The sequence below is a fragment of the Neofelis nebulosa genome, chromosome 6 (genome assembly GCF_028018385.1).
Source record: "Neofelis nebulosa isolate mNeoNeb1 chromosome 6, mNeoNeb1.pri, whole genome shotgun sequence".
NCBI classification, from domain to species: Eukaryota; Metazoa; Chordata; class Mammalia; order Carnivora; family Felidae; genus Neofelis; species Neofelis nebulosa.
In genome coordinates, this window is record NC_080787.1 from 56,580,716 (window position 1) to 56,605,454 (window position 24,739).

At 35.4% G+C, this 24,739-nt stretch overlaps 1 protein-coding gene across 1 annotated transcript in view; it reads right to left on the minus strand.

Moving 5' to 3' along the window:
- Positions 1-1,111: 1,111 nt before the first annotated feature.
- BMP5 (bone morphogenetic protein 5) overlaps positions 1,112-24,739 on the minus strand; it is a 116,741-nt gene continuing 93,113 nt past the window's right edge. The window contains exons 4-7 of the mRNA XM_058734304.1: positions 19,979-20,173; positions 8,447-8,523; positions 6,510-6,620; positions 1,112-3,113 (exon numbers count right to left, since the gene is read on the minus strand). Of these exons, the coding sequence (XP_058590287.1) occupies positions 2,964-3,113; positions 6,510-6,620; positions 8,447-8,523; positions 19,979-20,173 (533 nt within the window). The 3' untranslated portion in view covers positions 1,112-2,963. The remainder of the gene's footprint in view (positions 3,114-6,509; positions 6,621-8,446; positions 8,524-19,978; positions 20,174-24,739) is intronic.

Consider the following 24,739-nt stretch of genomic DNA (forward strand, 5'->3'; position numbering starts at 1 on the left):
TCTTCTTTGAAATCCCCATGTTTCAAACACGCTTTCACAAATGTTACGACAGATGTTGAGGCAGTTTTGCAGACCCTTTGCTCTTTTTAAATTGCTAACTTGGACAAAGTGTCACTTTTCTGCCTAAATAGGAATAAATACTGGCATTGATTGTTACTTTACCTACTTTCTTCTCAATTATGATCTTAACCAGTACACATAAAGTACAGATGCATGGATGTATACTCATCAACATATATGTTTTATCAGCAAAGGCATTTTCACTTCTAACTTTAAACAAAGTTCCAGGCAAATAAAATAAAATAATAAAATAAAATAAAATATGCAAAAGAGAACCCATAGAAAAGCAGGTAATCCGAAATGGAAATTGGATGATAGATTGAGCACTTGACTGAGTAGTTATGAGATGGTGACTTGTGTTTGGGAATGATGATTTCTTCTGCCTTGCATGGAACTGCATCATAAACATTATTCATTGTAAATTTCTTGGGAGATGATATTTGCCAAACTGTATAGTAGCCAGTAGACTCTGGCTTAGATTCGATGATGGTGATATAGGGATTATAAAATGACAGTTCTTGAGAAAAAAAATAATTTTGGATATTCTTTACTGCATTTTTCTTATTTCTTTAGTTCGATGTAGACGATTTATTTTTGTCTTAATTTTAAAGAACTGGAATGTTTGTGATTTATGCCCTTCTCCTTTCAAAAAGAATTAGGGCCACTTTACAAAGCAAAATGCATATAAAGCAGGAAATTTAAAAAACAAACACAAAAAGCCAATACCTAAAGAACTAAAAGACTTGAATTATTTGGATTCTATTAAAATAGGCCAAATTATTCTGGTTTCTGACAGCAGCTTAAGTATTACCAAAGTAATACTACAAATTTACTATAATAGTTCTTTGAGAATAATGTAACTGAACATATGTGCATATATGTACATATATTCATATATCTAATTTGAAAAAGTGGGAAAATACTGATGCTAATGATCTACTTTCTTAAATGAAAAAGAACCAGTGGGGTATTTTTCCATCTCTATCATTTTTTGCTATTTTCAAAATCTCTTTGTTACTGGAGCCGATTAAGAAGATATTTAATTCATGGATTGTTGCTTTATCTATTTAACAGTGAATTATTTATTAAAAACACAAAAGTTAGTTTTGGCAATTAAAAACAGCATAAAGAGTCAAGTAACCCACGAACATTTTACATCTGATAGTCTTCTAGTCTCAATTCATAACACACTTACATTTTTGTATCCCTCTTAAATACAGCACAGCAGAAACTAGCGTCACACATTTAATAGATTTTAAAATATAGAAATATATTTAAACAGCACATTTAGAGAATAATATAATAGACTTCCGTTTCTTATTCTTACAATGGCACACTATTTATTTTAAAATATATTACTTAATGTACCCCCCCAATATAGTTATTATCAAATTTTCTTTAAGATAAACTGTATTTTAAAACAACATTGCAATATACTGAATTACAAATGAAATTATAACATTTTGGAAGCTATTTCTGATATAAGTTTGATTTGAAAGGTCCAAAACATGATTAGAAAGTGGTGCTTTATGAATATTTTAGATGAACTGTAAATAAGCCTAACCATGGAGCCACCAGGAAGAGCAAGTAATCCATCTAAATGTCATCCTTCCCAAAGTAACTGTGTGTTAAAGAGAAGCCTTAGAAGGCAAAGAAAGAAAATAAATTAATTTCAGAGGGAAGAATACACATGCACATACACACAACAGAACCTTCCCGTTTGGAATTATTTGCTCTTGGAGGAAGGTTTACAAAATCCCCTTACAAAATAAGGTTTTCATTGAGCTCATTCTCAAAGATATGAAAAATGGATTTCAGCTGTTCTTTCGAAATGGCAATTCTGTCAAAGCCATTCTGGGGTTTTTGGTAATTTCCTTCAGTTTAGTTTCAGTGCTTTCACCTAAATAAAATCCCTTGCATCACATCAATCAGCAAACTCAGTTTGAAAGGAGAGCTAAAGAAAATGGCTCTGTCGGCATCTTTGCTCTGGTATGTTTTATGTATGCAGTGACTCTTGTCTGTGGGGAGGGAAGCGGAGCGCATGTAAACGTTTCTTTATTTTAGACTGTTTTTAAATCTGGGAAAAAAAAAATCTGCAGAAGTCGTGTTCTAGATAATAGGCAGACGTGATTTATTTGAGGTAAGAAGGTTGTACTACGATTTTTTAGTGTTAACTTGGAAAGTTACGGACATAGGCTCAAGCCTGTCTCCACAGAGTTCCTGAAACTTTGAGTGCTTTGCAAAATCTCCAGTCCACAAGCCAGGAAGGAACATACTCCTCCAGTTACACGAATTCGGTTAAAGAAAACAGTTACAACAATTGTGTGTCATCTTTCGTCTTCTGTGTTCTGCCTACTGCTTATTTATTCAAATCCAGTTCAAGATTTCACTTTATCTAATGAAGCAGAAACTCTAAAAGAAAACTTGTGTTTATCCAAGCATTTTTGTTTGGGTTGTTCATCTTTTTTTTTTGGTTTTAGTTTTATTTCTAAATAAATATCCTATCACAGTTTTCACTGGCACAACATAACTAAATGCGTTCAATTTCCCTCACTGATGACAAAGGAGTCCTGTCTGATTTCAGATAATCATATAAAGATTGTATTAGAAAAAGAGTGTTGAAATGGAATTGAATTGGACTTAGCATATCCCATTGAATGTCAAACTAGGCTATCTACATTTAATAGACCTATAAAATAGATTTTATTGATAAGGCATCCACAAAGGAGATATATACCATTAAATAAATAAAAGTGACTATATACATGATATCGTACATAGGAACAGAGATGAAAAGAGTCAGACTAATTTTATGAAATTCCCTTTTTGTCTGAAAGCATACTTTTTATTTTAGTCATAAACCTTAACACAGATCTTTTTCTTATTACCATTCTTATTTAATATTAATGACAGCCGCATGAGCGCACTACCATATTTCTGTATTTTTTCAAAATGACATTGGAGCTGTCATCAAAGTACAGCACAGAGATGGCATTTAATTTGGTTGGAGCACAACAAGGCTTTGGCACATGGTCAGGAAACATCAGATGAACCTGGGAAAGAAAAACATGTTTTGTTTTTTTTTAAGAAATAAGACATTTTGTCCACAGCTTTCAAATAATATTCCTATTTTGTCACTCACAGTCAGGTACACCCTTAACCTATCACTCTTCTCCTATTTATGCTCAATGGCTGGGGTGGGGGTTGGAAACTGGTAGTGAAGGATGTATTTTTAAGCATTAACACCTAGAACCAACTCACCAGTTCTAATTATGTGTTGGGGCCTTGAAAAATATTCTACCAAGTAAGGAAAACTCCTTCTATGGAATATTCAGTGGAAATTTTCCTGGGGGAAAGAACATGGCAACCTGCACTGAGTTGCTTTTGGTTAAAACGACAACTTCTATAGACTTCATGAGAAGTACAGAAGTTATAAATGCAAATCAGTGAAGTGACAGCACGAGATTTGAATCTCAGAAAGATTTGAATCTAAGAATTATTTTTTAAAGGACAATTAAGCAATAAATCACTAAAGTTATGCCAACTCTTAATTTTCCACAGTTAAAGGAAGCATAAAAATCACAGCAAAATATATTCCAGGTACAATCCAAAACTTGTTTTAAAGCAATGATTTCAACTCTTCTCTATAGAATTTTTTCTTACTGGATTGGCTTTGACTTTCTTTCTCTCCTAGCCAAGTGCCAAAAAAGCAGGCCAAGCTAAATCAGAAGCAAAGAGCCTAGATATTTTACAAATTGAATATCCCTCTCCCCCAAAAGCCTAAAAGGTAGCTGTATACTGAAAGTGAAATGCTTAAGTAAAGGGTTTACTCTCATTTCCATCAGACTGGCAGTCTGCCGATGATTTGCAATAATTGAGCAAGGAGCCAGAACATGGTTTCCCCTTTCCCACCCACCTACCCCGGCCCTTTCCCCAAAGGGGTTTATGGGAAGTCCCACTGATGAGTCCTGAGGGATCCACAAAAAGCAAATACAGACTCTTAGAGTTTTGGCTGCACAGTGTCCTGGCTGAAATGATATAGGAGCCCTGCATGTGGATAGAAACAGCAGGAAAAATGAGGTGATCTGACATGAACTTGAAATTTCCTAAGACCTCACAAAACTAAAAGTTGGATAGTTTCTACAAATTTCAGATGCAGCTTTTGTCCCTCATCAGCTTTATCTTCCATAACCCACACATACATGATTGATAACCCCTTGTTTCAATGGCCTTGGCAGCTTCACGAAGCAATCATTCTCAAAAAATGGATTGTTCTTGAATAGTTTCTCAAACATATTAGTCACAAATATGCTTGCCTTTAACAACAAACATGCCTGTCTTCTTGTTTCATGTCCTACACAGAACAAACGTAGAGTGCACAATGCCAGGAAAAAAAAATCAAACTTCCCATGTATGCTTCAAGTTTTGCAATGACTTATGTCCCATATCCCAGGACAGTGATACACAGCAGGGTCTTGTTCCAAGTCCATGTCAGATTTTTTTTAAATGTTTATTTTTTGACACTGCCTTCCAGACTACAGCCCTAAAAGCTGACAGTATGTGCTTGTATATTCATAAGAAAAAAAATGAAAAGAAAAAATGAGAGAAAGGGAGAGTTTTTGACAGAGTTTTTCAATAATTAAGCAATTCTTAGCCTGAGGGAAACTTTGATATATTAGATGCATATCTCATGAAGCAGAAGTCTGCTGAGTCATTGAAATGACAGCATAAAGAAGCAAAGAATTTTCTGAAAAAGTGTCATTTCTCTATAAGCTAATAGTGACTGTTGCTCTGACCCTACAAAAAGCCAGTGATCATGGCTATTCTTCCAAGGCTTGAAACAGTAGCACTTCTCTCTAAGTAATTGGCTTTTGGGTTATGAAGTCTCATAGGCAAGGATAGATGGCTAGAGTTCACATAGTCTTTTTACTGGAGGAGGTTTGAATACAACTTGAAGACCTGCCCATTCCCCAGAAATGATCTCCTGTATCAAGAAGTGCTTCTATTTATAAAAAGCAAAGATGAAAGCATAACAAATCTTAAAATTCTCACAGGAATTTACTCTATACTTTGCATATGGCACAGAAGTAGACAATCTCATTAGTCAAGCATAAAAAGAATATTTTAAATGACAGCCTTTCAAAATATACATTTGTTTTATCTCTGGCTTTTTGTTTTGTTTTGTTTGTTTGTTTTTACTCTAAATTATTTCCAAAGTTTTTGACAATATCCATGCTCTAGTTGCCACAGATGTGTGTCTTTGGTGTCTAACTATTCTCTAGTACCTATGATGTCAATGAAGAGAATAGAAAATACCAAGTCATTCAAGGATTAATCTGTCAATTTAGATATACCCTTTCTTATTCAGAAGAAAACTGGGATAGTCTTTCCATTAGCTTTAAATTTTAAATTAATTCTGAAACAATCTTCTGAAGAGTCAACTCACAAATTCTAACAGTTATGTTTCTTATTGGCCACAAACAAGACTCACCCACAAGATTTTTTTTTTCTTATAGCTACTGCTCACCTACTGCCATCCACCAAATAACCACTCTGTCACTAAATCTTAAATCTCAAATACTTTGTTCTCTTCCTTCTATACTGATGACATACAGTTAAAAGGTTCGTATTAACCTAAACATTAATTTGTAATTATATCAGTCTATTGCACCTTCTAGAAGCCTTTCACTTAGTCTTCCAGACTGCCCCACTGCCAAATCAGTAAGTCATACACCATAAGGCAGGTATGTCAGAGTCTCAAGAGGTTTCTCGAGCTCATTAGATATAGTAGAATCATTTAGACAGCATGAAACCAACACTTAACTATTGTTTTCACAAAAATAAGCCCAGGTTATTGGAGATTAAATCACTGCTAAATTCCTGAGTGAGGAAGGGAAGAAAAGAAGATTAAATCCACCTTAAAGATTATTTAAAACAAACAAACAAACAAACAAAAAACCTAGTATCAAGAAATAGAAACGAGTCTTCTACTTACATTCTATTCGAAGAACTTTCATAATATGAAAATATGTTGTGGAACATTCTTAAATAATTAGAGTAAAAGCGCTCAGATGAAATTCAGTAAGGCTATTATTCAATGTTTTTGCAATGATTACTAATGAATTGCTAGGTTAGAAATGGCCCTTGGGAACCTGTGTGGTTAGTCATATTGCATAGTGAAGAAATCAGTGCAGAGTGACTACTTCATGTGGTTACTCCAATTTTCCTAGCTGAATCCTTCCCCATTCTGGAATCAGGATTATTCTTTAAACAAGCCCAAATGTCCTGACTATATCCACAATTGTTAGTTTGGCTCTAAAAAATACCAAAGGAGTTTTAAAAGAAAAAATCATACATTTATAGCTATAAATGGATGCTTCCCTTTAAAATAACTTTTATATGATGCTTGCATCATAAACCACTTTCAATTCTACAAAAACAAAGCATACCAGAGTCTGAACGATGGCATGGTTGGTGGCATTCATGTGGGCATTGAGTGGAAAAGAACATTCTCCATCACAATAAAATGCAGCATATCCTTCCGGTGCTATAATCCAGTCCTAAAATACACACACACACACACACATAAACAGAAGACAAAACAAAACAAAACAAGGGAGGAGGAGGAGGAGGAGAAAAGAAATCACCAAAATAAAAATAAAGTAATTCTTGAAGAATACCCATATTTAGTTTAGATAGGTTTCTCTTCTTCATCCAACAATTATTCTAACATGACAGCTTCCCTCAAGCCATTAATTTATTTTTAGGTTCAAGTTTACAACACAAGTATAAATATTTTCACAAGAAATTGCCCTCTGTAATTTTTCCCAAGAGGTTACTATGTAGGATATTCATAGTATGTATTAATTCATGTATTCATGAATAAAACCATAATCATTAAACAGCATTGTAAATATTGTTTAAACAGGAAATGATGAACTTTGGAAAGTTCAAGTGAACCAGAAAGGAAAAGAAGAATAAACTTAATTGAGATAATTCCCATTACTTCTTAATAACTCATTCCTGGTTTTAGAAGTCTGACAACCTCCTAAAGCTTTAATATCTGTTCCTTTTTCTGTTTTTCTTTCCATTCATGTGTTAACTTTATAGTCTCCTTAGAAGAAATAATTTGGAGCAAATTCTTGAGAAAGGCACATGAAATTTTTTAGGAAGCCAAAAAATTGGCATGTGGAATGGTTGTCCTGATTTTTTTTCCCCAAGAAGTAAAACTTGGTCCAAATATAAACTTACTGAATGAATCATGTTGAAGGTTTATCATAAAATTTTTAAATGCTTACATTTTATTATTACTTTTCAATGAGATAACTCAAATTCTGCAAATCCATTATAATTGGATAATATAATCTAAAAACTTCAATTTAAACTATCAATACATAAAGCCATTAAAAACTATTTTGGTTGGGGCACCTCGGTGTCTCAGTCAGTTAAGCATCCAACTTTGGCTTAGGTCAAAGCCATGGTTTGTGGGTTTGAGCCCCGTTGGGCTCTGTGCTGACAGCTCAGAGCCTGAAGCCTGCTTTGGATTGTGTGTCTCCCTCTCTCTCTCTGCCCCTTCCCCACTAGTACTCTGTCTTTCTCTCAAAAATAAATTTTAAAAAAATTATAAAAATTAAAAAAAAAAACTATTTTGGTTAAATTCTCTTCCTCACCCTCTTTGTGAAGCATTTGTAAAAGACAGCAATAAGATTTTTTAAGTTCAAGAAAAATTTTTTTTCTGTAGATCTACTTATTAATAACATTATAGACAAGGATTCTGTTTCCTAGCTCTTGAGTTTGAGACCATAAGGGGGCAAATGCTGTTACTCAAGTAAATCTGAAAAATTGGTATAAAATTAAAACTTTGGGATATGTAAACAACAGCACCTGTTTTTCCACTTTCTTTTTTTTAAATTTTTTTTAACGTTTATTTATTTTTTTTTGAGACAGAGAGAGACAGAGCATGAACAGGGGAGGGGCAGAGAGAGAGGGAGACACAGAATCTGAAACAGGCTCCAGGCTCTGAGCTGTCAGCACAGAGCCTGATACGGGGCTTGAACTCACGGACTGTGAGATCATGACCTGAGCTGAAGTCGGATGCTTAACCGACCAAGCCACCCAGGCGCCCCTGTTTTTCCACTTTCTAAGTATCATAGGATTATGTTTCTTCTTCAGCGTAGTTGTTTTTTTACTGTAAACCCTAATAATGATGTTTCAATGGCAAAAGGATAAGGGAGAAATAGAAATGATGTGGGTAACTTATATACTGAATAGTCATATCAAATATAATTGGTTAATATATTGGAAATATTACTAACAAAGATTATGAATAACTCTGGATTTATAATAAAATGGGAAAGAAGCACCCTAGTTAACTGGCCATTCTTACCTGCCATCCCAGATCCCGGAAACTCACATAGAGTTCATGCTTCTTACAGGCTTGTTTTTGTTCACTTGTATTATAATCTGAAGGTAAAAATCAGATTTTAAAGACAAGGCAGCTTATCAGGTATCATAATGTTTCTTTTGTGAGATCACTGATAAAATTAAAAAGAAGCTGTATTTAAAGTTGTAAACTAGGAGTTTGAATCATAAACTAGGAGTTTGAAGCCAGAGGCACCTAATTAATTATGTGAACTTTAGGCAAATCACTTGTCATGAGTTTCTTTTTCTGTAAAATGTAGAAGATACCATTTACCTTCTGAGGTTCTAACAAGAATTTAGTTAGACTCCCTGCTTTATGGTGCACGGTCTGATGCCTGCTATTCATTGAGTACTAGCTGCTCAATGAATGCTCATTTATTATTTCACACTGTAGCGGTACTTCTTATATTTGTATACATTAAACGCTCATACAATGTTTTTTTAACATCTTCCATGAGGTAGACACTGGGAAGGTACTAACTGTGATCTTACTGAGTTGATTTTAATTCACTAAATTCAGAATACTCAAAGTTGAGCTTTTGATGTTCTCCCAAAACCTGTCCAATCTGTAAACCCCTCCATTTTTGACTGATGGCAGCTTCCCCCCAAAAAAGAGAGAAAGTGTCAAAATGTACTCTGCTTTTTCCTCTTGCTCTTACATCCGGCCTGCCAAGAAACCCTACACATGCTACCTTCGAAATGGTCCAAAATCCACCTACTCTTACCACCTCCATGACTAGTCCTGGTTCAAGCCACGTCAGCTTTCGCCTGAATTACTGCAATATTCCCATTCCTAATTCCCTTTGCTTCTGTTCTTGCTCTTCTACAACAAAGCAGTCAAGTAGACCTTCTAACAAGTAAATCAAATTCTATCACTCCCCAGCAAAAACTCCCACTCTGGTCTCCCCATATCACTAAGTGAAATATCTTTACAGTGGTTTACAAGGTCCTGTATGATTTGACCCCATCATCTCTCTCACTCATTTCCTATTAAACTTCTTCTCCTTTACTCCATTCTGGCCATTATACCTCCTTGCTGTTTTCTACCCAGGTCAGCTTCCACCCATCTTAGGGGCCTTTATACTCACTCTTCCCTCTCTCTGAAATGCCTACCCCTTGGATTTGGATATATCCAAAAGTTATATATATCCAAAAGTTGAGGAAGTTATAGGCATTCCTCAACTTTTCACTTAAGCATCATCTTGTCCGTGAAGCCTTCACTAACTACCCTATTTAAGATCACAACTCCCACCATGATATTCCTGATATCCCTCACTTTGCTCTTATTTTTTTTCCATTTCACTTACCATCTTTTTTTTTTTTTTTTTTTTTTTTTTTTTTTCAACGTTTTTTATTTATTTTTGGGACAGAGAGAGACAGAGCATGAACGGGGGAGGGGCAGAGAGAGAGGGAGACACAGAATCGGAAACAGGCTCCAGGCTCTGAGCCATCAGCCCAGAGCCTGACGCGGGGCTCGAACTCACAGACCGCGAGATCGTGACCTGGCTGAAGTCGGACGCTTAACCGACTGCGCCACCCAGGCGCCCCTCACTTACCATCTTTTAATATGCTATACCTTTTATTCATTTATTATGTACATTGTTTCTTGTCGGTTTCCTCCCACTAGAGTATAAGTTCCAGAGGGCCAAAATCTTGTTTGGTTCTGTTTGGTTCACTGATACATCCCACATTTCAGAAATAGTTTCTGACATATAGTAGGTACTCAATAAATATTTGAGGAATATATAAATGAATTCCTCAATGTGTTCCACAAATAACTTGAAGAAAAGGAAATATATTATTTCCTTTATATATTTTAGAATATAATTCGCAAAACTCACAATCTTTTATAATTACTTAAAAGAATTAAGAACTTTTTAAAAAAGAATTAAGGTTAAATAGAGAACCTCCATATTGTATCCAGACTAAAGCAAAACATCAAAGAAACACAGAACTTTATAGAAACTCTATGTTGCCTTCCTTAGAGCTTACTCACACTTTATACATATAACATTCAAAAAACCAACCCATTTTTTATTATTTACAATATGACATATGAAAGAGGAAAAAATGTAGGGTAAGGGAGCCAGCAAAATAACTTATTTTCAAAGAAGACAGCTAATTCTTTCTTTTAGGAACAATTGCTACATTCACTCTGACAGTCATCTCTGTTAAATCAGTGTAGTTGTTTACTACACAGAGTAGTCTGTCTTAAGATGTCACCCTCCAGTTTAATTATTCTCAACCTCTAATGAAAATGTAGACATTTCAAAGATCCATGGAGTCTATCTTAGCAGGTCTTGCCATCCACTTTTCACAGTTACTTCATGTAGTTATTTATTTAATTTCTGCCTAGAGGGGCGCCTGGGTGGCTCAGGCTGTTAAGCATCCTACTCTTGGTTTTGGCTCAGGTCATGATCTCACAGTTTGGTGAGTTTGAGCTCTGCATCTGGCTCTGCACTGGCAGCATGGTGGCTGCTTGGGATTCTCTCTGTCTCTCTCTCTCTCTCTGTCTCTCTCTCTCTCTCTCTCTCTTTCTTTGTCCCTCCCCTGTTCGCACTTGTCTCTGTCTCTCTCAAAATAAATAAATATACGTTAAAAAATTAAAAAAGAATTTTTAAAAATCTCTGCCTAGAAAATAAAATAATGATTAAATATTGAACTCAGGCTTTTTTACTTCTAGATCAGAGTTATCCCTGCTGTGCAATTAGCTTTATTAAAACAAATTAAATATGTAGACAATGACAGAAAATGGAGAAAAGAGAATGTATTTGAAATACAGCACTCTTATTCTTTTGGCAAAGAATATTCTTTGGGCCATACAGAATACAGCACTCTTATTCTTTGGGCAAATTCTTCTTGGGGCAGAATAAGAATTGCACAGGGAATCAATTTTGCCCAGGACAAAATTGGACAAGCATGCTGTAACAGTAAATACAAGAACATGAAATGGAATAGTTGCCTGTGTAATTTTTAGGGGAAAGAAATAATTGATTCTGGTGTTATTTTGATTCTATAAATTTTTGAAATTCAGAAGAAAATAAAAGTCAGCAATGCAGTAGACCAGGGGTCAGAAAACCTTTTCTTTAAAAAGATAGTAAATATTTTAGTCTATGGGGTCTACCATTACAATGAATGAACCTTGCCACTACAGCATGAAAGCAGCCATATACTAATGTAAATGGATAGATATGGCTATATTCCAATAAAACTTTACTTTTGGAGGCTAAAATTTGAACTTCATATGATTTCTACAGGAAACAAAATTGTATCCTTCTTTTGAGTCTTTTTCAAACATTTAAAAATGTAAAACCTATTCTTAGAAATTGGGTCATACAAAAAGAGGCCATGAGTCCTTACTTCGCCAACCCCTGCATTAGACAATAACAGGAATATTATTCATTCATCCTTGTCTTAATTAAAATCATCAAATATGAATAAAGACATTGTAGCCAATAACACATACAAGTATATATGAAAAGCCATAAACTACATATATGGTTACATGAATTCCATGTTTATAAAAAGAGAAAGTAAAACTTAAAAGTCAAATAGATCTGTTCCATCTATGCAACTTTTCATGAAGGCTAAGTGATGTATATAATGTAACATCACATAAAGGTAACGAGCAATGAAATTTATAACAGAATCTGGTTCCAAGAGTCTGATTTCATAAAGCATTAGGACCATATGTTTATTCTGTCAGAAATAAAAATTAATGGATGAGTGAGGTGAATGTGGTACCAAAACCAGCAAAGCCTACAATTAGGTTTACTATAAATGGTTGGCAGAATAAACTAAAGGAGGAAGGGCAAGGAAATTAAATTTATATCTTTAAAAATTATTGATTGACAGCTCTTTGAAAATTATAATGAAAGGGACATAATGCCACTGTAGAGTAACCTGCTGAAAAATGAAGAATTCTGCCAGAAATTATTAAAATGTTCTGTTGCCACAACCACACTAGAAAAGTATGCTAACATTCCTCAACCACAATGGAGGTGTTACAAATGCATCATTTCTTTGTTTTGTCTCATAACGGTAATAATATTGAGAAACCAGTGCCAATATTGCAAATATTATTAAATTCTTTATGCAAATTTCTTTATGATCAGTTTCTGCAAACAGTGCAAGTTTAATCTTTTCTTTTAAGGAGTTATTTTGTCTTAGAAAAAAATTGTGAAAAAAATATGGAGGTTAAAAGTAGCAAAAATCAATAATCCTGAACTCTACATAGGACTTCAATGGTCTGTCTACTAGTCTCTGAAAAACAAACATTCAAGTAAATAGACATGGGTTAGTTTAGCTATGAAGTAGGCCAGAAAAATTAAATCCAGACAACTCCATATACCAATATGGGTTTTCTTTCTTTCTTTCTTTCTTTCTTTCTTTCTTTCTTTCTTTCAAATCTAGTATGAGCTTCTTCAGTGGGTGAAATATAGACATATCTATAAAAGAAAAGAAAAAAAATACCCAAAACACAATTTAACACTCAAGCATGTCAAAAGCTTAAATAAGTCAAATATGATGAGAAACTATGCTTCAAGGTAAAAGAGGTGTTAGCATTCTCATGCTCAGGGCCCAACAGAAAAAAGGAAATCAGCACCTAAGCAGCAGGGTTTTCACTAATTTATAGAAAATGGAAATGACAAGTGAATGAAGGTCTAAGAGGTAAAGAAACAGGAATAATACTAAAATAGACTGATAATGTAAATCTTGATATGGCACTGGGGGGTACAGAAATTCATGATAAACTCCAAACACATAATAATCCCTTTCAAAGATAAGGGATTTTCAAAATGCTACCGCCATTCTATCTTAAATCACCATCTTCTATAGCCAATGAATCTCTCTCTTGAATTTATGCACAATCCGCTAGGAACTACTGTTATTGATTTGTGTAGCAGTAACTGTGTTCTTCTACGTACAAATGTCTGACACAGAACAGATTACAACAAAATGATAACTATCTGCTGTGTTTGTTGAATTCTGGTTAGCAAGGCATCTATGTGGGTGATCCAACTAATATCTTCAACTTTGAACTTACTGATGTAAAAACTGTCCACAAACCTGAGTTTCCATCTCCCCACCAGGCATCTCTAAATAAAAGCTTCCTAAATGCCTCCTACTCACTATTTTTACTTCTGACCTTACATTCTTAAGATGCTACCCTTCAGATCACTACTTTGCTTAACAAGATCACTGTCACCTAGTGGCCCAAGTGAGAACGTTTAGTAAGTTTCTTGATTTTCTTTCTTTCTTCTTCATGTCCTACACTACATTAGTCCACAAAGCCCATTGACTGACCCATTTCTAGTCTAGATAACCTTTTGGAAACCCCGTGCTCTCTTGGTTACCTCACACTTCCTCAACGTCCTCTTCCAGTAACTTTGACCTAGGATAACAGTTCATCCCTGCTTTCCTCCTCCATCTCTCACCATAGTCTTCTGTCTCTTTTACGGAATTGCTTTTTGTCCTTGCTTATATTTAAAGTACTGACGCTCCCACAGGAAGCTCTATTTTTTTTCTTTTACTTTATTTTCTGTGTCACTGTCAAGTCCTAAGCTTCATCTAACAATCTGGGCTCATATCCATATCATTTTCCTATACCTTCCACTTATTCTTGACACTCTCATCTCCCAAACCCTGTCTCACCACCCGCTGCTGGCCCCATCCCACATGTTTTGGTTTCCACTTCCCCTTTCTCCAATCTATAATCTTTGCTACTTGGAGTGTTGGACTAGCCTCCTAGTCATTATCTGGGCTTTCGATTTCCTCCCTTGGCATCCCATCCTTAACTTTTTAAAATGCATATCTGATTATGGTACTCCTTTTTCCAATTTCCAGATGAAGACACCATAGTTCCTAACTATCACATACCCTACTCTTTATAATTTGGTTCCTGCATACTTTTCTAGTTTTTCTCACACCTCTCACACAAAGCAACTTGCATGCCCAGATATTTAACATGGATTCATGGCTCTGTAACTGCACATCCATCTGAAATGGCTTCACCTCCCTTTCCATTTCTGGAAAATGTCTATTATTTCTCATATAAATCCTTCATGAAGTCTTTTGAGCCATACTTGGTATTGCTTAGGTGCTCTCTCCTTCCTACTATTACACTACCTTATATCTACTCTAATAGAATTGACCTCCTAATAATTACTAACTCTCATGTCTTTCCTATTGTCTGTGGGAGTGGTTTTTAAGAAGCAAATTCCTTAGTTATCCATCTTTTATCAGCATATAGTTAATACTGTGCTTATTGCACAATGGGTGCTTATTTACTTAAAAAATTTTTAATGTTTATTTATTTTTGAGAGAGAGAGTGTGAGTAGAGGAGAGGCAGGGAGAGGGGGACAGAGGATCCAAGACAGGCTCTGTGCTGACAGCAGAGAACCCAAAGTGGGGCTCAAACTCACGAACTCACGGACCATGAAATCATGACCTGAGCCCAAGTCAGACTGAGCCACCCAGGTGCCCCAATGGGTGCTTATTTAATATTGAATACATTTATTTTACAATAAATCATACCCAGATGTATTCTCTCTATGGATTCTTTCTAGACAGAGAATTGGCAACAGACACAATCCATTAATGTCTATTGATGAGTTTATTTTATATAATTAATTGCTCAGATAGACTGGCCAAATTAGTGAAGGCCTCTAAAATCCTTCTTGTGGGGCGTCTAGGTGGCTTGGTCGGTTAAGTGTCCGACTTCAGCTCAGGTCATGATCTCACAGTCTGTGAGTTTGACCCCTGCGTCGGGCTCTGTGCTGACAGCTCAGAGCCTGGAGCCTGTTTCAGATTCTGTGTCTCCCTCTCTCTGCCCCTCCCCTGTTCACGCTCTGTCTCTCTCTGTCTCAAAAACAAATAAACATTAAAAAAATAAAATAAAATCCTTCTTGCTTCTGAAGTCTCAAAGGCCAAGAAACTCCAATAAGCAGGAATATTGGTACTTTTTAGGGAGAGAGCTTCTAGTTTTCTCTGATATAAGAGTCTGAACTCTATGCACCAGTTCTGAAACACCAAACCATATGACTCATTAAAAATTAACAGTGATAATGGCTTATACCAAATAAGCCATGTACCAATGTTCTCAGTTTTTTATTAATATTAATTCATTTAATTCATTTAATTAATTAGTTCATTGAATTAATTTAATTCTCATCTGAGGGGGCAAATATTATTAACATTCTCACTTTACAGATGAAGAAACAGAGATAGGGAGAGGTGACATCTTGTCCAAGATTTTGCAAATAGTAAATGGTAGACTCAGGATTAAATGACAAAATCCTAAATGGATAACAGATAAATAAATGTACAGATAGATAGTATATGCACAAAAACAATTGTTTCTTTAGGAGGGATTTCCAAAATTTTGTATGATTCAGGGCACAAATAACAGTTTTTAGTGTTAATTATTAAAATTAATCAAGTGAATTAGAAACATTCTCACAGGTGCAGCCTTGTAGGGTTTCCACTGCAACCGTGATCTTGAGAGCCCCAATTTGGAAACAACCAAAATGCTGTTTAAGAGTGGCATGACTAAATCAACCCTGATACACACACTGTTGACTATATTGCAACAGTTAAAAAGAATGAGGTCATTCTATTTGAAAGATGGCTGAGACATATTGTTTTTTAAAAAAATCCATAAAACTAACTCTAAGACATTCTGGAAAAGCCAAAACTTTGAGGACAATAAGGAGACCGGTGGTTTCTAAGGGGAGAGAGAGATGAATAGCCAAAGGAAAGGGGATTTTGAGGACAATGAAAGTACTCTGTATGATATCATAATGATGGATACATGTCGTTATATATTTGTCCAAACCCACAGAAGGTACAACACCAGGAGTTAACCCTGATATAAAGTATGAACTTTTAAAAATTATAGATTCTTCCTTGTGATTCATCCTTGGTAAGAAAGGCACCATTCTAATGAGTAACGTTGATAATGGGGGAGGCTAAGCATGTCTGGAACAGCGGTATGTGGGAAATCTTTGTACCTTCCTCTCAATTTTGTTGTGAACCTAAAACTGCTCTAAAATAGTCCTGAAAACTACATAAGATATATCATTTATGTAATTAAAAACACATAATAAAAATATATTCTCCACAAGAGATGTATATAATGAGGAAAAGATTTGCAAATACATGTACAAAGAAGTACAAATACCATGTTGATATGTGTATCAGAGTAACCTATTTCAAAAGTACTTAGGGGATCGAGAGAGAATTTTAGTTTTGCTTATTATTTGCTTATTTTTAAGTAATGAAAATATGTGTTAATTACATGATATAAAACCTTTTGGGGAAATAATTGTAATTAATTGTTCTTTCTGGTTTTGATTAACATCAGTCTGTCCAAGAGGCATGACTTTATATTGTATGTATTAGGCAAAAGATAGTGACTATCAGAGTTGAAAATACATACAAAATGTTTCCATTCCAATGACTCTTTGAACTAGTTGGCCTAAGAAATCACCAAGATCTTAGGCAGAGCCACTAATGACTAGATTCACCTTCAACTACACTGAGTATCCAGCACACAATAAGCAGACTTTTCAAGATCTGCAGTGAACCAGGACTTGCCATTTGTCTTACAGTTCTTCCAAATTCTTAATACTCTATTCTTTTCAGCACTGATATAGTCCTTAGAACAGCATCTTGTTCTCAGCAGATTCTTTACAATCTTATCAACCTAGTACATACAGCATTTTTAACCTAACTAATAAAATAGCTATTACTTCCAGTTCTTTCCTCCACATGTAAAATTCAAATAAACATCCATTGTGCTGCCTCATGGGGAGGCAATATCTCCCGCAATGTGTCTGCTCAAACTCCTTGCCAAAAATCTGAACAGAAACAAAGAGGGACAGGTTCTACAGAAAATCTGGGCACTGTGGCACTGTGTATACTCCCCTGAAAGAGGAATTTCGTTTTTCCATACAATGGACACATTAATTTACTTAACAATTCCTATTTCGTGCTAGACAATGTTCTAGGCTCTTCCATAGAGCGAGCCTACAGAACAAAGGGTTACTAAGAAGTTGGAAGGCAAGAATCTTTGAAATAGAAAAGAAATTGGGTAGAGAAAGTGAGAATGACCTGGGTTTTAATTCTCCTGCATTAACTGAGACTTTTAACATTTGGCAATATGCTTTGGAGAAGAACAAAATGCAATCAGGTAAACATCTAATACAACTCTCTTCCCCCATTGGCTTCTTTCTTAGCCATGTAGTCTTCAAACAGTAATTTATTGTAAAGGCTTAGTGCTATTACAGCATTTATTATTTATATTTGAATAATTTAAAAATTTCACTGGCATTTCAAGTCTCCTAAGTATCAAATTTTGTGTTTATATTAGCATTCCCTTTCCTTAAACCCCTGTCTGTTAGGCCAAATCCTATGAGACTTCTTCCCGTCTGCTTGATTACTACCTATTGAAAGGTTACGTCTCCTAGACACAAACCAGCTACTTTCTTTCTTATTATCAAAATATGAACATGCTCCAAAACATCTACCACATATTTCACAGAAATGGCTGCCAATGACAAACTTTTTAAAAAGAAAATATTGGTCTGTATTAGAATAATTTTGTACTCTAAACAGTGTTAGGAAACTGGTGAAAAGTTACATGATTTCTGCTCCATGTGTTTTATTCATCTCTAGTTATAGAAGTACATTTGTTACTTGTGGTCAGAAAGAGAAGATAAATAGAGTTCACCAACAGGGAAAAGAACTTTGATGATTTCAGTCTCTGGAACGCCTCTGCCACAGTCGTTACAAGCTCCAATAATAAGTATGCAACTTGCACTTTTCCCTTTGTGACTTCCTGAAAAATTATTCACTATTCTATCCATGGTTAACAAAACTTTTTCTTAATGCAGTCTGCTACATCAAATTAAAAACATTTCAACCAATTTCAGAACCATTCTACATGAAAAGAAAAATATACAACTTTGACAGGCTAGTATTTACAGGGAAGAAAAGGTCTTAGAAAGTTATTTTTCTCCATCTTTCATATGAAGCAATTATAATTTTTGCCAAACTAAATATCTTGTGAAGATCTTTATAAAATAGCTTTGTAACAAGGCACAAATATCATGTTTTACTTTCAAGTGAAAAATATGGCTAAACTTATTTGTTGGAAAATTATTTTAAAACATTGCTCTATATGTAGTATGTAGTTTAGTAAAATGTAATTTCATAAAGAAATCTATCCCCATTTCTGTTGCTGGATACATCAAATAGACTTCTTAGGAAGCTTCCAGTGAACTCCAGCTTAGTATGTTTGTGGAGCGTCCCAGGTGTAAGAAACTTAATAAAACGTATTATTTTGGTTTTATTTATAATCATTTCTTAACACACATATACATGTGAGTAACAAAAAAATGCAGTATGATTTGTCAGTTTCAAGTGATTGAGGGAAAAAATGAAGATTTCAGGAATAACGGCAAATATTGTCTGAATGTCTTTTTGGAAGAGTAAAGCATCTAATTTGTTTGAATACCATATGCAGGGATCTTGTCTGTTTTGTTCACCAGCTCATCCATTGTGCCTGGCAAGTACACTCCATATGGTGGCCATTAACATAGAACACATACTTTTCAAATGAACAAACATATTGTACTCAGTTGGGATGTTCTAGGGTAAATTTTCCCCTTCAAACAGATTTATTTTTTATAGATAAAGAAAATTTCTTGGAATAAAATAGCCATCATTTCCATCTAAGAAAGGCTTACGAAAATCTGTTTGCAGCCTGGACTAAACAAGGTACTTACTGGTGTAAATAATATGATTCAATAACTTCAGATTTTGGCAGTTAACCATTCATTCCAAGCTACTGTACTTTTATCTTCCTTTTCTATCAATTAATAGATTAACTTGCAAGTACATTGGGATAATTGTGTATCTGTAATATTTTGTTATTAAATGTTATACGTATGTGTGTACGTACATACACATACTTAAAGCAGATTATCTAGACAATAGCGTCCAAGTAATTAGTGGAAATGGAAATATTATCTTAATTTCCATTTAATCTGTCCTGCTTTTATTGTCAGAAAAAAAAATGTAAACTGCATGATTCACATGTATCGCTTCAAGTACTAAAGAAGTATTTTTCTGTTGAATCTACCTGGTTACCCATCCATATTTGAGAGGTTCTGGGAGATGTCAACTCAGCAAGTTGTGCAGTTCAGTTTTGGCTAGACTCTGTTGACGTAGCCATTTCATAATTTTATTACTGCCAGCTTGATTTTAATTTGAACTGAATCTTTCAACATACAAAGGCGAGTCGTACTTACTTTGAAATGCACAACTGAGTGATTCAGTGATGAAATATTCTGAGGATGTTCGAAACATTGCTGCATGATTTAATAGACCAAACAAAGGTATATCCAAAGGGTAAATTTATCGTGGCTACTTGATTTGCAACATATGACCCCATAACTCTCTGCACACAACTGCTGCTCTGGTTTTATCTTACCTCCAACACTGGACATTCTGGAGGAGTCCTGATGAGAGTTGGATTTATTGCGGTTTTGATTTTTCCGTTTGTTCGCCGCTCTCACAGATCGAAGAAGTACCTCACTTGCCTTGAAGAAGGCCACCATGAACGGTTGTTTTGACTGAGGCCCATGTCTTCCCACGAGACCAGCGGATTTTACATTGATACTTCGTCCTAGAATGGAACGCACAAGCACTTGGTTTATGAAAAGAGCTAAAGTTTACCTGCCGTGAATGAATTCTGAGGGTACTTTGAAAAAGTAACATTACTTTTTCAAACATGATCAGAATGTTTTCTTTGCAGGCCACAGATTTTTATAAACATTGAGAGTTTGCTGTTACAGACAATTATCCATGCTTGGTTTTCCATTTTGCTTCATTCTTCACCACAGAACACCCTCAGGCTGCCTTCACTAGCTGATCCTTCTCAGACCTGGAAGTCAGCAATATTTTATATGGAAAGGCTTGACTACCATCAGCCTGGAAATGTCCACATTAAGTAACAATTTCAAAAATATTAGCTACGGGCTCTTCTGCATTAAATGCCCTATAATTTTCCTCTAAGTGATAAAAGCCGAATGGCTGGCTGGGTGTTTCTACTTTCTCCAGCTTTTGCACGCCTTTCAAGTGTTAATTAGTGCTGATAGCCTTCCCCCTTCACCTCTGGCCTGTGCCCAGCAAACTTGACAAAGCTATAGCTCCACTAAAAGCTCTTCACAGGTCATTCTGCAAGTCCCTGCTGGGGATGGAGGTTTGCTTTAAATTCCAGCTCTTTCTCAACCTCAGAAGTATTTTGAAGTAATCATGGAAATGTCAGAGACCTTCCCTTTCTGAGTTTTGACACACCTGGATGTTTCCTGAAGGGATTTCACAAGTTGTTAACGGAGCCTGGAGATTCTCAGAAAGGAGACAAGACTCCAGGTGAGTTTGGAGACTCACCTTTGTCTCTAAACCAGACTGCATCCCAGACCCTTCTGAGGCTGTCGGTGTGGTTGTGTATCAGAGAATGATTGCAACCAGAGCCTGTACAGGAATGCATTAGAAGTCAAGGTGTCTTAGAGACTAGAAGTAGATGTTGATAAAGAACCTCTCCCATTGGGTAGTAATACTAATACTTACAGTACTGCCAAATGTATTTGGAACATTGGCAATATATGTGCCAGGCATTTTTCTAAGTGTTTTCCATATGATAATTAATTTGATTCTACAGATACTCTAGGAGTTAGGTGTTAACTATTTTCCCCTTTTGACAATTCACTCTTGTTCTGCTCTTCTAATTTAAAAAAATCACTGAAATTATATATATTTATATAAATATATGTAATTTATATATGATTATAAAGAAATATATATATAATTTTCAGATACATACATATATGTGTGTGTGTGTATATATATGTGTATATATATGTGTGTGTGTGTATATATATATATATATATATAATCTTCCAGTTCTAGTCTGATATCTAGTTCTATGAAAATCACCCAAGGAGGAATAACTATTTAATCTTAGGTTGTAAATTTAGTTGAGAATTGCTAAAAACTCATGCAAAGTTTCTACTCTAGATACAGAAGTTACCAATCTTTTAAGAGTAATATATATAATGTGGCTTGAAATATGTGCATGATTGACTCTGCCTCGCCCCCTGAGAGATGAGCATGTTTTCTTAAAATATTTATTCAGTAAAGACTGTGGAGTAACCTCAGTCCATTATAAGACCTGACCCACCTTAGAAGAAAGGGAAGGAAAACAAGTCCTTGAAACGGCATCAATGGCATTTTAGCAAATAAACTCTTGCTCTTAACAAAATTTATTTTGGCAGCATAAACACTTTTGTGTATACTTGTATTGTGCAGAGACCTTCTACCGTCAGAAAATGAGACTGTGTCATGTGAGGCTGTGCAGCTGTTGAGAGGGACACAGAGGTCCTTTAAATGTGGAGGTATTGGTTAAAAGGAGGGAAAAAAGAAGAGTGCGTGCTAATCCAAGCTGCATCCGTATCCTCATCAATTGTTCTACAACGTCTCAGGAAAACTCAGTTCCCACAGTTATGAAAATGGCTATCTGCCTCACAAACGCCACTAGGCTCAGTCCTACCAAAGAATTTACAAATAATCAAAGCAGCAAACCTTAAACAAATAAGCATATAGGTTCCTCTTTTTAAATGCAAACTTACAGTGGCTCTATGCCAGAGTCTATATTTCTTAGAAAAACTCTATCACTGGCATAAATGAAAGAGGCAGTTTGATTTGTGGTCAGAGCAGTTTCCATTCGACTTCCACTGTAACAAATGTATTAATTCAGCTCAGACTTCCTCCTTCTGGCAGCCCTTTTGCTGTAAAAAGAGAAATTAGAAGTTCCAGCCAAATACCATACCTTGAACTGACCCACTTCAATACATAAACACTTTTACAACATGTTTATTCAGGTGTAGCACTTGAAATTGGTTTAAGATGTTTCCAGTGACAGAGAGCTCAGCAAAAGAAAAAAAAAAAAAAGAAAGAAAGAAAGAACTGAGAAACTTAGCTGTTATGGAATAGAATAACTGGCAATCTGTTCTTCAAAATTTTTTTCTATCTTGCAGTACAACATAAAATGTATTTGTTGAGCTTTTATTTTGAGTTTTTTAATGAAGTGTTAATTTAACAGGAACCAAATTTTTACTTGTATACATTGGTGACTGCAGAAATCATTTTTAATATATGATCTCTCTAATACTAAAATAGGTTGCCACAAGATGTTCACAAATGGAATAGAGTAAAATCGGTTTTCCATTCATTACAACACACACTGCCCCTTTTATAGTTAAATAAGCACTTAACACAAAGTTCCAAGTTTCCTTTGGTTTGCTAGAGAGTATCTTTTATTATCATTCTAAAGATTTTCAAAGTTTTAATTTTTATCTGTGCAGAAATAATACTGCCCTGAAGATTTACGTTCTGAAAACTGTAAAGATGTGTGTTGGTTACAAATATGGGTTTCTTGGCTTGACAAAGGTGGATATTGTGTGTGAAGAAAAGTAGTCTTCAAACCAATGTGAACTCCCTTTAAAATAACTTTTGATATTATTAAGTTTCCTTTTGGTTTCCATTTTACTTCAGCAACGAGGTGACTATTAAGATTCCATAAGTTAATGCTTGTTCAGTTGCTCTGGGTCTTGAGCTACACCAATAGAACATTAACTATGTGATCACCCCTTCAGACACAATATACCTGTATTGATCATGTTGACTAAACCTTCTGAATGGCCGAACAGTTGTTTTCGCTAAAAGTGCTAATGGGACCCAGACTACATTGCATGTATTAAAAATAGTGAATCTTTTATAAAATGTATTCGAAAATGTTGAATTTTCTTTTTAAAAGTACAGCTTGTCTTATTTTTTTAATATTTTTTAAGTTTTATTTATTTATTTTGAGAGACACCCAAGACAGTGTGAGTGGGGGAGGGGCAGAGAGAGAGGAAGAGAGAGAATCTCAAGCAGGCTCCGCACTGTCAGTGCAGAGCCCGACGCGGAGCCTGAACTCATGAAACCATGAGATCATGACCTGAGCTGAAATTGAGAGTCGGACACTTAACCGACTGAGCCACCCAGGCGCCCCAGCATGTTTTAGAGATTGCAAATATATAAAAAAGGAAGCCTCCCTGGGGCGCCTGGGTGGCTCAGTCGGTTGGGCGTCCGACTTCGGCTCAGGTCACGATCTTGCGCTCCGTGAGTTTAAGCCCCGCATCCGGCTCTGGGCTGATGGCTCAGAGCCTGGAGCCTGCTTCCGAGTCTGTGTCTCCCTCTCTCTCTGCCCCTCCCCCGTTCATGCTCTGTCTCTCTCTGTCTCAAAAATAAATAAATGTTAAAAAAAAATTCAAAAAAAAAAAAAAAAAGAAGGAAGCCTCCCTAAAACATTTGATGTAGAAAAATTTTATGTAGGTGTGTATCATAGTGTTTTTATTTTTCAAAGGTGATCCTTATTTTTGATTTCTAGCTAAAATCAATAGATATATAAGGGTTAAGGATTGGATGGATATACAGTGAAAATGGAAATGGGCTTGGGTAGTGAAAAGAATATTAAATAAAAGAATGATAAGGACACCAGCTTGAGCCCAGCCTTCATCTCCTTGGGATTTAGGCATGCTTAGCCATAACAAGAACGTTGATAGGTTTAATGCACTAGGCATGGAGCATAGAGCAGCCTCATGAGAAAGAATTCATCCTAAGAAAAAGGTGAACCCAGAAAGTATAAATTCAGGACAATGTCCCAGTGAGTATAGACAAATGAAACAATTTGAGCAGCAAATACATGGGCATATTATTTCTCAGTTTCATCAACTACACAGTGAGTAAAGACGGGCTTCAGGTGATACCTTCTAAAGAAATGATTATTCTCACACAAAAATCTGAGAGGGAAATATGTGAGGCTGGAACTCTAACCTACTAAATTTTGCCATAATTGAAGCTGGAGATTTGAGACTTTCAGACCCGCTACTCTGACCCTTATGACTTTGTATAAGCACTGGGGTCAGGGGATTGTATTCACATGTGCCTAAGGGTACAACCATCCATTTCAAATTTACAGTCACTGAGAAGGTAGACTGGCAAACAAAAGATCTATCCCAAAGTTACTAGTGTTATATCTCAGGCCATTCTTTTCGGAAAATGTGACTTTCAAAATGTTTATTTCTTTAAAAAGAAGGTTATTAAAGGAGGCTCTGACATAAAACAGCTCTTCAGAGGCATGTTGATATTA